Raw genomic sequence first — 12,289 nt, 5'->3', positions numbered from 1 at the left:
TCGAGATTGTGTTATACGGGAAATATTTGCTCATATGTCAATGTTTCACATGCAATTGTAAAAATGTGTGTGCATCAAAATGTTGGATGAAGTTGCATGCTTCTAAGTCCCATGATCAAGTTATTGACCTAATGAAGAAGAAGAAATAAAATTCTACTATGAATAGGTCATTCTAATCAAAACATACTGACAGGTCATGCTTTATTATTTGAAAATACGACAACTTTTAGACGAAATTTTTAGGAAAAAATATCGCCCTTTAACAAGTAGTCTAAACTCTATACTAAAATTTTGATGACATGTGGCAACATCAAGAACTTCAAATTGTACTTGAAAATTAGAATGACCTATCCACATTGGCCTTCGGTTTATGTACACCACATTGGCCTTCACTTTATGTACATTGTATGTAAGATAATAGGTAGTTATGGTTATAAACACATTGGCCTTCACTTTATATACACTATATGACAATATGTAGTTATGGAGGCCACTACTTCCGTTACATCACTTAAAGAAGTTCACGAAATATGGTACATTTGCCTAATGTAACATAGTATCAAGAAAGAAAAAAACACAACTAGAAATTGTTAATAGCAGTGTACATTCACAATACAAAGAAGGATGATTTGGTCAACGTCATTGCTTCCCTTTGTTAGAAAAAAGGTCATCAATGGTAAGCCGACACTCTTTAAAACATTTGCCACATGTTTTCACTTTCACAAACCCGATAAGTTATGGGCACTATCGCATGGAAAAATAAATATGCACACAATGATATGGATGATATCATTGTGTCACACATGAACCAAAAAATAGTGTAGGATTGTAGGGCACACCACGCACCCTTTTCTTTATGAACGATTCCGTCCACGAGCTTTCACTCGAAAATCAACGCACCTTTCAAATCATGACACTAGCCAACAGAAATGTGATTGAGAGTTTACAAAATATTGCAATTACAAATATACATCATTTCGAAAAATATAGAGAAAATTTGATTTAACATTCGAATAATCACCAATTCAATGTCTCATATCAAGCTAATATAATGAAATGATGAAAAGGTTATTCAATTTTCATTAACAAAATTTGGTATGTTGAACTAGCTATATTTTCTTTGAGACAATTCACATCCATGATGATAAAATATTATAATTTTTTTCTAAATGTTATAATATCACTACTTTGTTTCCTAAACTTTTATAATGAATATACTTCCATTGGTTTATGCTTAGGAACCTAGGAACCAACACTTAGAATTTGGCATTAGACTTCATCGAATATAAATCCAAGCAATATAAAGGAACTTGCGGCGTCACATCCATGACATCAAAACAATAACTAAGCCTCTATTCCCCATTAGCGACTCATGAGAATGGGAGAGAATTGTAAAGAGAGAGATGTATATATGTAAAAGAGCGGGTAGTGCATTTACTGATGAAAAACACAATGGGAGTAAGAAATGTTACACAAGAAACATAATGGCACGAAAATAGAGAGAATGAAAAAATGAAACACAATGGTCAAGTGCCTATTCAAACCCTTTTATGAGCTCATGCACGTCGCACTAGCCATACATGTAAATCAATAACAATGACTCTTCGATGTGTTCCCATTCTTTTTCCTAATATTATATGATCCTTAAGAATGACCACACACATACAAAGCCAACACTAGAAGTTGTAATAGTAATGAATTGGCAAGAATCAAACTATCAACTTCTTGGAACACATGCAATGTGGAAGATGTCGAATTAGGAATTTCACCTTACCATTGAACCCTATAGGTTACTAACGAGAGTCCTTCACGCCCTCTTGACAATCTTGTCACAATCGATCAACTATTTGTTTAGTACCATGTGATTGCATACATTTTGGTTGCTCATCATATGATTAAGCCATAACCTTGTTGAAACATTGACAATCCTTTCCTCATTTCATGTACGGTAGAAAATGCAGAAGAGCAAATACAAAACTAGGTATAAATAGAAATGGGGAAATGGTTTTGAACGCACGCTTTGTTGTTCATATACAAATTGAAAACATCTTCAAATACCGTGTGTATATTTTTTGGATAAGCATTTTGTAGTGCATGAAAGGGAAGGGATGAAAGTATAACATGTTGGAAAGGATACTCAAAGACAATGACATTATATTTGCCGCATGTGGAACATGGCCTAAGATCTCACGTTAGGTCACTTCAAACAACTACAACGCAATAATTAATTGCGAGCTATCTATGTCCACAAAAGTAATGCAAATAAACAAAGAGGTTGTATATGGGGGATGTGTGTACGATACTTTTTTTCAAGTAACATATGCTTGGGGGATAATGTTGCGATAAAAAAGGATGCATATAAGAAAACTCATGGATGGCTAAAGGAGAAGCCATCTAGAATCCTGCAAGGCCCTAAAGACAGAGAGGGGGCAACCGAATACTAGGATACTATAGCTTATGGAAATAACAAATGTGAACTATTCGGACAACTGAAAAATAACTATGGCATATTCTATGTTGGGGTGACATATTTCAAATATTCGTAAGAGGTTGGTGGCAAAATTGAAGGGCCACATCCCATCTCATTTCAACAACTTTACATATCTAAATTATTGAAGTGTTGTCTTGTCACCTTTAGGAAGTTTATTCTCTCAGTTGTTATTAATTTTCTACAACATTAGACTTTCACAAGGATCAAGTTTCCAAGAGTATTAAATCAAAGAAATAATTTCTAGCTGACTTTTATAACACACTTTTGAGACTATCATCGGGAGACAAAATGAAATAAAAATTACAGTGAAATTAGATCCCTCGGAGTCAATAAAACATGATTGAGAAACATTGATTGGGGCTTCGGCATTACTTGAAAACATTTAATATTCTTCTTTGATACTGATATTAAAACTGAACGAGAAATGAATTGATTTCAAAGGCGTCCACTAAAACAAGAAATGATGAAGCAAGCATGAAAACATCCAAGGTGCAAAACTCAAATAATAGCAACAATAATGATTGTGATTAGAATAAAATGTTATAATATTTGCAACGAATATATCAAAGAGTGTAGCAACAATTAGTTAATGGCCCCAATACTCACTCAATCTTGTTAATTTGAATAGAGAAATAGATTCGAAAAGTGCACAAAAAAGAAACGAGAGTTTGAAATCTTAAAGCTCTAAGATGTTAATGTAGATTGAATTTTGTCAATCATTGTAGGTCTAGGGTGAAGATAGGTTGTTGGCAAAAAAACATTTGAGAATATTGCCCTTTGAGAGAGTGGTGAGCAGAAGATTGCTTCACATATATCATTATATGTAAGACAAATACAAAACTTATCATGTCAAAGAAATATAATGAGATCCGTCCTACAAAAAGTTTAAATATAAACTTACCTTCAGAACAGTCAAGAACTTATGCTTGAATTGGCAAGGCATGTGAAGTTTAAATATAAACATACCTTCTAAACAATCAGATGCATTGGCAAAGGTTCATGAAATTTAAGGCAATGGAACCTTGGGGGCAGTTTGGGCTACGTACACATGAGCAGATCTAACACACACGTAGTAACTTGTTGGCACGTGTATGTACCCCCACAATCTAATGTGTTCCCGCAACGTGAGTGGACAATGATTGGCATTGGTGACAATGCAAGTTGCGGAGAAAAGATATGCAGACCATTATCTTTTGGTATAGAGCTGCAGACAAAGCTTGGATATTATTAGCTGAGCTAGTAAAACAATGAAATTATATCCTTTGAAAATAGAAGAATGTATACATATACATACACATACACATACATATACATATACATATACATATACATATACATATACATATACATATACATATACATATACATATACATATACATGTAGTATGTAATATACTCGAATGCATAGCCAAACATTCCTTTTCATACGAATGCAGACAAATTTTTTTACAGTTTTTATCTTAACTTTCTTACCTAAAAAAAAAATTACCTTATAATAAATAATGGATACAAAAGTATGGTATTTACCATACTTCGAGGGTATTTTACCTTACGCGAATGCACGAAACATGATCGAATATGAAGGCACGTATGGTATGTATGGTTCATACTATGTGTACATGTATAATGCATATACACGTACATATATGAACCAAAGACAAGACATTGGTTTACGAAATAAGGTCTTCTTTTTAATAAATCATTCTCAAATTTTAATTTGAAATCCTTTTATTTATTTATTTATTTCCAAAACAAAAACTCCTTCCATTAGTTATAAAATTTTACAAATGAGATGATTATGTAGAAATCCCTGTAGGGACGCGATAGTTCCATATGCCCATTACCTCAAGAAAGGGAGAGGACAACCATTGTTAGATGATGGCTATTCGTTGTCTTTCAACTCCATCGGAGTCGCCCTTAAGGCCAGCATATTGGCTCTTCATAGTGGCTACAATTTCACTCCATATCTCTTGCAGTAACCTTGTTGGATGTGCGGTTTGGTTGGAGAATACTTGCCTACACAGTTGTTTCCATAGAATCCAAAGAGTTATTGGGTTGACCAATTCCAACACCTCTTGAGATTTGTCATTAAGAGGAGTGGAATGGACATTGCCGCTAGAGGAGAAAAGGACCTCTTGTGCTTTTATCACCAAAGGCATCCCCTCCTCCCGATGCTCGTATCTGCCAACTGGGGTCTACCATGATAGCCAACATATATTTTCCTAGTTGATCGAGCCTTGCACCTGGAATAATTGTAACAAGCGGTCAACCCCCCGCCATATTCAATGGGACATTGGGCAGTCCCACAAAGCGTGTCATATTGATTCTACTGCTTGTGGGCACTCTACACAATTAGGAGAGCTAAGGTTCCCACATTGTCATGCTCCCACCGGTAGGGACTTATGTATCAATAGCCATTGGAACGTGGTAATTCGCCTCGCGTGTTGTTGTTTCTAGATTTTCTGCCAAAACTTGGTGATTATTGTGGAAGGAACTTGAAATGTGTGCCAGACGCTAGACCTTCGCAACAGTTGGCTCTCGGGCGGTTTGAGCAGCTAGAATGTGGCGACCCAATCTAGTTGTGAATTGGAAGAAAGGGATGAGTTTACTTCCTTGCCCCGCGTAGGGATCACGCCATGTCCATTGCAAAGGGTCCCAACTGACCTTACGTAGCCATGTGTTTTCATGAGTACATATGTGCCAATCAGGTTGTACTTTGATCAGATCAGGATCTACAATCCATTTATGACCAATATACGGGAGTACTCGAGTTGCGTTATTCTGTGTTGGTGTCCCAGTGTCTCGCAATTAAGAGCCTTCGAGCCTGTCTAGTGGTCCCCTACCTTTCGGGATGAGAGATAAAAATCCTTTTATTAGTTATAACTTATAACGAAATAAAATGATACATTACGAACCAGAGACAGACATTAGTAGTGCACGAAATAAATTTTTTTATAAATCATTCTCAAAATTTAATTCGAAATTCTTTTATTAGTTAATAACTTATAACGAAATAAAAGGAGTAATTAATAATATTAATTCAAAAATTTCGCGCGGCCTTGCCAAGAGAAGATAAAAAAGAAAGAAAAAGAAAAAAGAGAAGATAAAAAAGAAAGAAAGGGAAGAAAATGACGAATTAATTGCGTTTCTGCTTTTTCAATCTAGGGTTTCTGCTTTTTCTGCAGGCGCCTGTCCTTTTGCTCATCACATCCACACGCAGAAAGGATCTCTCTCTCTCTCTGCAGGTTTTCCTCGTTTTACTTATGTCCGTGTGTCATGATTCATGAACAAAAGAAAAGAATTTACGGCTCCGCTTGTCCTCTTCCTCTTCATCATAATCTTCTTCGTCTTCTTTTTTGATCAGTTCAGCTCCCTTTCTTTGACGATTTCTTCCGTTAAATCGATTTTGCATTCATGGCGGAGATCAAGTTGCTGCAGACACAGAGAGAGTAAAAAGTAAAGACAGAATGACAAAGAATTACAGAGGGACCATTCTTTTTCTTTTTGTCAAATAGCTTCCAACAGGCGACAGGTCAGAGAAAGAGTGCGATATAATAACGTTCTTGTAAAGAGAGAAAGAAAGAAAGAAAAGGAGAGATATATTTTGTTCGCCTTTCTTTTGCTTTTTGGACTGCCCTCTGCAGATATTTCGGCGATGGCGGATTTTACTAAACCACGCTGTAAAAAATTATAAGTAAAGCAAAAAGCAGAAAAGAACCTATTCCTATTATGCGGATCTGGAATCTTATAAAAGCTCTCGGGTAGGCCTCACAAAGAGACTAGAAAGAGAAGAGCAAGAGATCATCAGAGACAGTAAGAAAGACGAGAGAGAGAGAGAGAGAGAGAGAGAGAGAGAGAGAGAGAGAGAGAGAGAGAGAGAGAGAGAGAGAGAGAGAGAGAGAGAGAGTAGAGTAGAGAGAGCGTTTTCGCCATGGATCCAAGTAGCCACACAGATCAGTACTCAGCCAAAACCCCTCCTTCTGTTGTTATTGTGGATCAGAACGAGAGCTCTAACAATGGTACTAGTAGCCGTAGTGGTATAAGTAATGGTAGACAGCTCGTCTCTTCCAAGTCTCTGGATGCTCACATGAGACAGCTTGTTCCAGACCGTGTTTCTGAAGATGATAAGCTAGTAGAATATGATTTTCTACTTCTTGATCGCTTCCTTGACGTGCTTCAAGATCTCCATGGCGAGGACATGAAAGAGACGGTAACGCCTATTCATTCATCCATTCCTCTTCCTACTCTTTCTATTATCACTTATCCACAGTATTCATATACTCTGTTTTACATAAATTTCTCGTATTTGTGCACCCGAAGTTTCTTGTGTTGGCATATCTTCTGACCTTTTGCACCTGTGGTATTCATATGATATGCAGCATTTCTTAGTCTCGAGTTGAAACATTGCTACAAACCCGCCTTTTCCTGTTATTGATGGTTTTCCATCAAGTTTCGATCTTCTGTATACGATTTCCTTGAATTTTGGGATGAAACCTTTCTTTCTTCTTCTGTTCATGAAAGTTCTCCATGAATCTTAGTATGACGGATTTTTGCTCTCCGTTCATGAAGGTTTTACTTGATTATTTGTACTAAAGCATTCTTTTTCCTGTCCTTGAAGGCTTTCCATTTAAAGTTGGAATGCTCTCTTTTTCCTGTTCAAGAAGGAAATTCCATGAACCTTTGCTTGTGGGAAGGCATCAAAACTTTGTTCATGAATGCATTGCATGGATCTTTGCATGTAGGCTTTTCTTTATATCTGCTCACAAAGACATCCACTGATTCTGTTGCATGAAGGCTTTCTTTCTGCTTCTCTAGGAGCATTTTCACAAGTTTTTCTTTCTTTTGCTCTTGGAGGTTTTTCATGAAGCTTTGCCTGACGACATTATTTTTCTATTCACGGAGGCTTTCCATGGACCCTCACTTGGAAGCATTCTTTTTTATGTCTGATGGAATCTTTTCATGAAGATGTGTCTTTTTCCTGTTCAGGTTCAAAGATGCTATGAGCTTGCAGGAGAGTACGGAAGCTCTGAAGGTCATCAGGATGCTGAAAAGCTTGAAGATTTGGCCAAAATACTCAATAGTTTCGATGCAGGGAATTCAATCGTGGTATCCAGTTCTTTTTCCCACATGCTTAATCTTGGCAATTTGGCAGAAGAAGTTCAGATTGCATACCGTCGCAGAATCAAGACGAAAACTGGGGATATTGGCGATGAGAACTGTGCTCTCACCGAATCTGACATTGATGAGACATTTAGAAGGCTTGTTTATGATCTTCAGAAGTCTCCTAAGGAAATCTTCGAGGCTTTGAAGTGCCAGACAGTGGATCTGGTGTTAACTGCCCACCCCACACAATCTGTTCGTCGGTCCTTGCTCCAGAAACATGGGCGGTATGCCCTTTTGCCTAGCATGTGCATAATTCATCTTTCATAGATATATGGTTTCGGTTTCCTTACTCTTCTGCTGATACTTTCTACAGCATTCGCACATGTCTCTCGGAATTATATGCCCCTGGAATCACACCTGATGAGAAACGAGAGCTCGATGAATCACTTCAGAGAGAGGTACATCCATCCCTCTAGTTCTCTCTAAATAAATATATGTACATGGAGCTTTGGTATCTTTCTACAAAACTGAAGCAAGATAAGACAAGATGAAACTTTTCAGGTCTTAACATACAGTGTCATGGTCCTCCACATGCATTACCTGAGAAAACTGAAGTCATTTGTGTCTTTCTTTCGAATTGAGTTGAAATCTGCAGTAAAATCATATATGCCCATCTCTCTTTGATGACATCTTTGAGATTAACTGTGTGATCTCATATTGAAAACTTCCTGTTCCGCTGAGCTAGTCTTCTCATTATTTGTTTATCTATTGGGTTTGTGCTAAAAAATAGAGGTATACAACTTAGAGAACATGTGTGCTAATCATGACGGTGAAGTGTGTGAGCTTGTAAAAAGTCTTCGTGCCACTTGAGGAGCCTGACTCAAGAACAATGGATAGATATCTGCCAACCACGATGGTAAAGTGGGGTGTTTGGGTTGAATGTAGAAATTATTGGTTATCTTTATGGCAATTGAGAATCTTGGCTCAAGAACAACTAATAAATCTCTCTTGCGAATAGAGGCGTACTGCTGTTTCCTGGTATGGATAGCCAGAAGATTACATATGACTGGGAATGTAGTGATTTCTATTGCCACATTTTTTTAAGGGAGTTTCTTGTTCTAGAAATTTAAAGAAGTGTCCATGCTTCTCTGCAGAAATTGAAATAGTGATCACCACACTAACACTCTTTATTTATGTTTTTGTAGATTCATGCAGCATTTAGGACAGATGAAATCAGACGCACTCCACCTGCTCCTCAGGATGAGATGCGGGCTGGTATGAGTTATTTCCATGAGACTATATGGAATGGGTTACCCAAGTTTTTGCGTCGTGTAGATACTGCACTTAGCAACATTGGAGTTGAAGAGAGGCTACCTTATAATGTGCCTCTTATCCAATTCTCTTCCTGGATGGGAGGTGACAGAGATGGTATATTAAATTTTGTTGTTGAGGTTTACTCTTCCATTCTACATTTCGTTTTGAAGAAATTTAGCATTACTTGATGGTTGTTTTATCTGTGTCTATCTAGGAAATCCTCGTGTAACACCTGAGGTGACTCGGGATGTGTGTTTGCTAGCAAGGCTGATGGCTGCGAATTTGTATTTTTCTCAAATAGAAAATTTGATGTTTGAGGTTAGTATGGAAACCTTATACGGTCTGTCAATCACATGCATATTTGAAAATTCATCTTACATTACATGATATATTTACAATCCCAGTGTTTCATAATTAAGCTCCCTCTTGAGTTGGATACTCTTATGAAACATACACAATGTTGATGTGTGTACTTGTTGCAGCTGTCTATGTGGCGTTGTAGCGAAGAGCTCAGGGGCAAGGTTCAGGAAATAGAGGCTTCTAACCGGAAGGACGCAAAACACTACATGGGTATGGGCATTCTAGAAATATAATACTAGGCACTGAAAAAAGTTTATAACTCAGCTTCTGATTATATGTTCTGTTCAGAGTTTTGGAAACCGATTCCACCAAACGAGCCTTTCCGAGTTGTATTAGGAAACGTGAGAGACAAACTGTATAATACCAGGGAATATATGCGTGAGGTTCTTGCTTTCGGGAAAAGTGACATAGCTGAAGAGGATATTTTTACATCGGTTGACGAGGTTTACATTCTCTTGGATGATCATCTGATTTTAATTTGTGTGTGTCAATATATCTACTTAGACATGTTTATTTTGTTTAAACTTTTAGTTTCTCGAGCCTTTGGAGCTTTGCTATCGATCACTTTGCTCCACTGGTGACAAGCCAATTGCAGATGGAAGCCTTCTTGATTTCATGCGCCAGGTGTCATGCTTTGGCTTAAGTCTTGTGAAATTAGACATTCGGCAAGAGTCTGATAGACACACCGATGTTATGGATGCTATCACAAATCACTTGGGGATAGGTTCTTATAAAGAATGGTCTGAAGAGCAACGCCAAGAGTGGTTGCTATCTGAGTTGAGGGGGAAACGCCCATTATTTGGTGCTGACTTGCCCAAGACAGATGAGATAAAAGCTGTGCTAGACACATTTCATGTGATATCGGAATTGCCTGCTGATTCCTTTGGCGCTTATATTATCTCCATGGCCATGACACCATCTGATGTTCTATCTGTTGAGCTATTGCAGCGAGAATGCAGAGTTACTCAACCTCTTCGTGTTGTTCCTCTTTTCGAAAGATTAGCTGATCTACAATCTGCTCCTGCTGTTTTGACCCGATTGTTTTCAGTTGACTGGTATAGAAATAGAATTAATGGTAAGCAGGAGGTTATGATTGGATACTCTGATTCTGGGAAAGATGCTGGGAGACTATCAGCTGCATGGCAGCTTTACAAGAGCCAAGAGGAGCTTATTGAAGTTGCAAAGAAGTTTGGTGTGAAGTTGAATATGTTTCATGGACGTGGAGGAACTGTGGGCAGGGGAGGAGGGCCTACACATCTTGCTATTTTGTCTCAACCACCAGACACAATTCATGGGTCATTACGAGTCACTGTCCAAGGTGAAGTTATTGAACAGTCATTTGGTGAGGAGCATCTTTGCTTCCGTACACTACAACGTTTCACTTCTGCAACACTTGAGCATGGTATGCATCCTCCTGTGAAGCCAAAGCCTGAATGGCGGGCTCTTATGGATGAGATGGCTTTGATTTCAACTGAGGAGTATCGCTCAATTGTATTCAAGGAGCCCAGGTTCATCGAGTATTTTCAATCTGTAAGTGTCCTTGATGCATTGAAATGTGTGGAGATAGTGTGATGTTTTGTTTATCTTTCTTGTGACATGCCATCTAAATATTTGTTATAGGCAACACCTGTGCTTGAATATGGGCGCATGAACATAGGTAGTCGGCCATCAAAACGCAAGCCCAGTGGAGGCATTGAATCACTGCGGGCTATTCCGTGGATTTTTGCATGGACACAAACAAGATTTCACCTGCCAGTCTGGCTTGGTTTTGGTGAAGCTTTCAAGTTTGTTATTCAGAAGGATCCGAACAATCTGAAGATACTGCAGGAGATGTACAATGAATGGCCTTTCTTTAGGGTCACAATTGATCTTGTGGAGATGGTATTTGCAAAAGGAGATCCCCGTATTGCTGCAATTTATGATAGGCTTCTAGTCAGTGATGAGCTGAAATTCTTTGGTGTGATGCTACGAGCAAAATATGAGGAGACAAAGGATCTACTTCTCAAGGTACTGTTTTCTTAAATAGCAATTCTTACGTTATCTTGTGGGTGCCTGATGGTAAATATTGTAATTTTCGTTATAGGTGGCTGGACACAAGGAGCTTTTGGAGGGTAACCCATATTTAAAGCAACGCTTGGCATTGAGGGATCCATTCATTACTACTTTGAATTTGCAGCAAGCATACACTCTAAAAAAGATAAGGGAGGGTAATGTTGGTCCAGGACCAACTGTCATAAAGTCTAAAAACAGTGCAGCTGAGCTTGTTTCTCTTAATCCAACCAGTGAATATGGTCCCGGACTTGAAGATACTGTAATTCTTACCATGAAAGGAATTGCTGCTGGCATGCAAAACACTGGTTAAGGTATTTAGTCTTCTTTCAAAATGACTTGCTGTTCAATATGATTTTACTTTAGCAGTTTTTGTTGAAATGCTTTGTGGGATTTGTTTTAGAATATGAAAAGTTTTGATGGAATTTTGCGGTATTGTGGTGTTGTAGGGCTCACAAGAATCCACAAACTATTGTTACAGTTCTGTGGAATGGAAGATGATGTGAAGCCCTAATGAATGGTCGCCATGTGCTGGCTTATTTTGTGGATAATATAATAATGTACACCTTGGTGTATATAAAAACAAAGGGGCAACTCCTTGGAACTACCCACGAAGTGTGACAAGCTTATATGCTTAATAATGGCTGTCTAATTGGGAACCAAAAACATCTATTATTGTACTAAACAGGCCAAAATGACCTATAAGATTTGAGAGAACTTCTGCTGTCAAAAATAATTGGTAATAAAAATTAGTATTGCATATATACGGTTTTGTAAGTGGGAAGGAGTACTTAATTGTATACCTTTTATACATTTAATATGAACGTCTAATGCCCCATGAGGCTTCACACTAAGTTCTGTGCAATGATGTAATTTTACTGGGCAAGGATTCATGCATGTTTTGAGGGCACGATAGACTCATGAGTCATGTCAGTGCTCAATGATGCTTGCTGTTTTACTAATATGAAATTG

General features: G+C 37.8%; 1 protein-coding gene across 1 annotated transcript; it reads left to right on the top strand.

The window, feature by feature from the left end:
• Window positions 1-6,214: 6,214 nt before the first annotated feature.
• LOC147864809 (phosphoenolpyruvate carboxylase 2-like) lies at window positions 6,215-12,079 on the top strand. The gene is made up of 12 exons (XM_087318971.1): window positions 6,215-6,304; window positions 6,389-6,701; window positions 7,478-7,878; window positions 7,968-8,052; window positions 8,800-9,022; window positions 9,123-9,226; window positions 9,391-9,478; window positions 9,557-9,711; window positions 9,800-10,798; window positions 10,889-11,275; window positions 11,352-11,631; window positions 11,767-12,079. The coding sequence occupies exons 2-11, from the start codon at window positions 6,423-6,425 to the stop codon at window positions 11,628-11,630; spliced, it is 3,000 nt and encodes a 999-aa protein (XP_087175097.1). The 5' UTR covers window positions 6,215-6,304; window positions 6,389-6,422; the 3' UTR covers window position 11,631; window positions 11,767-12,079.
• Window positions 12,080-12,289: the final 210 nt, after the last annotated feature.

This window comes from Azolla caroliniana, unplaced genomic scaffold (genome assembly GCF_043228905.1).
Source record: "Azolla caroliniana isolate FFs.n. ecotype wild unplaced genomic scaffold, voAzoCaro1.0.p SCAF_4, whole genome shotgun sequence".
Classification (NCBI taxonomy): Eukaryota; Viridiplantae; Streptophyta; class Polypodiopsida; order Salviniales; family Salviniaceae; genus Azolla; species Azolla caroliniana.
This window is presented reverse-complemented; position numbering and strand designations above follow the sequence as displayed.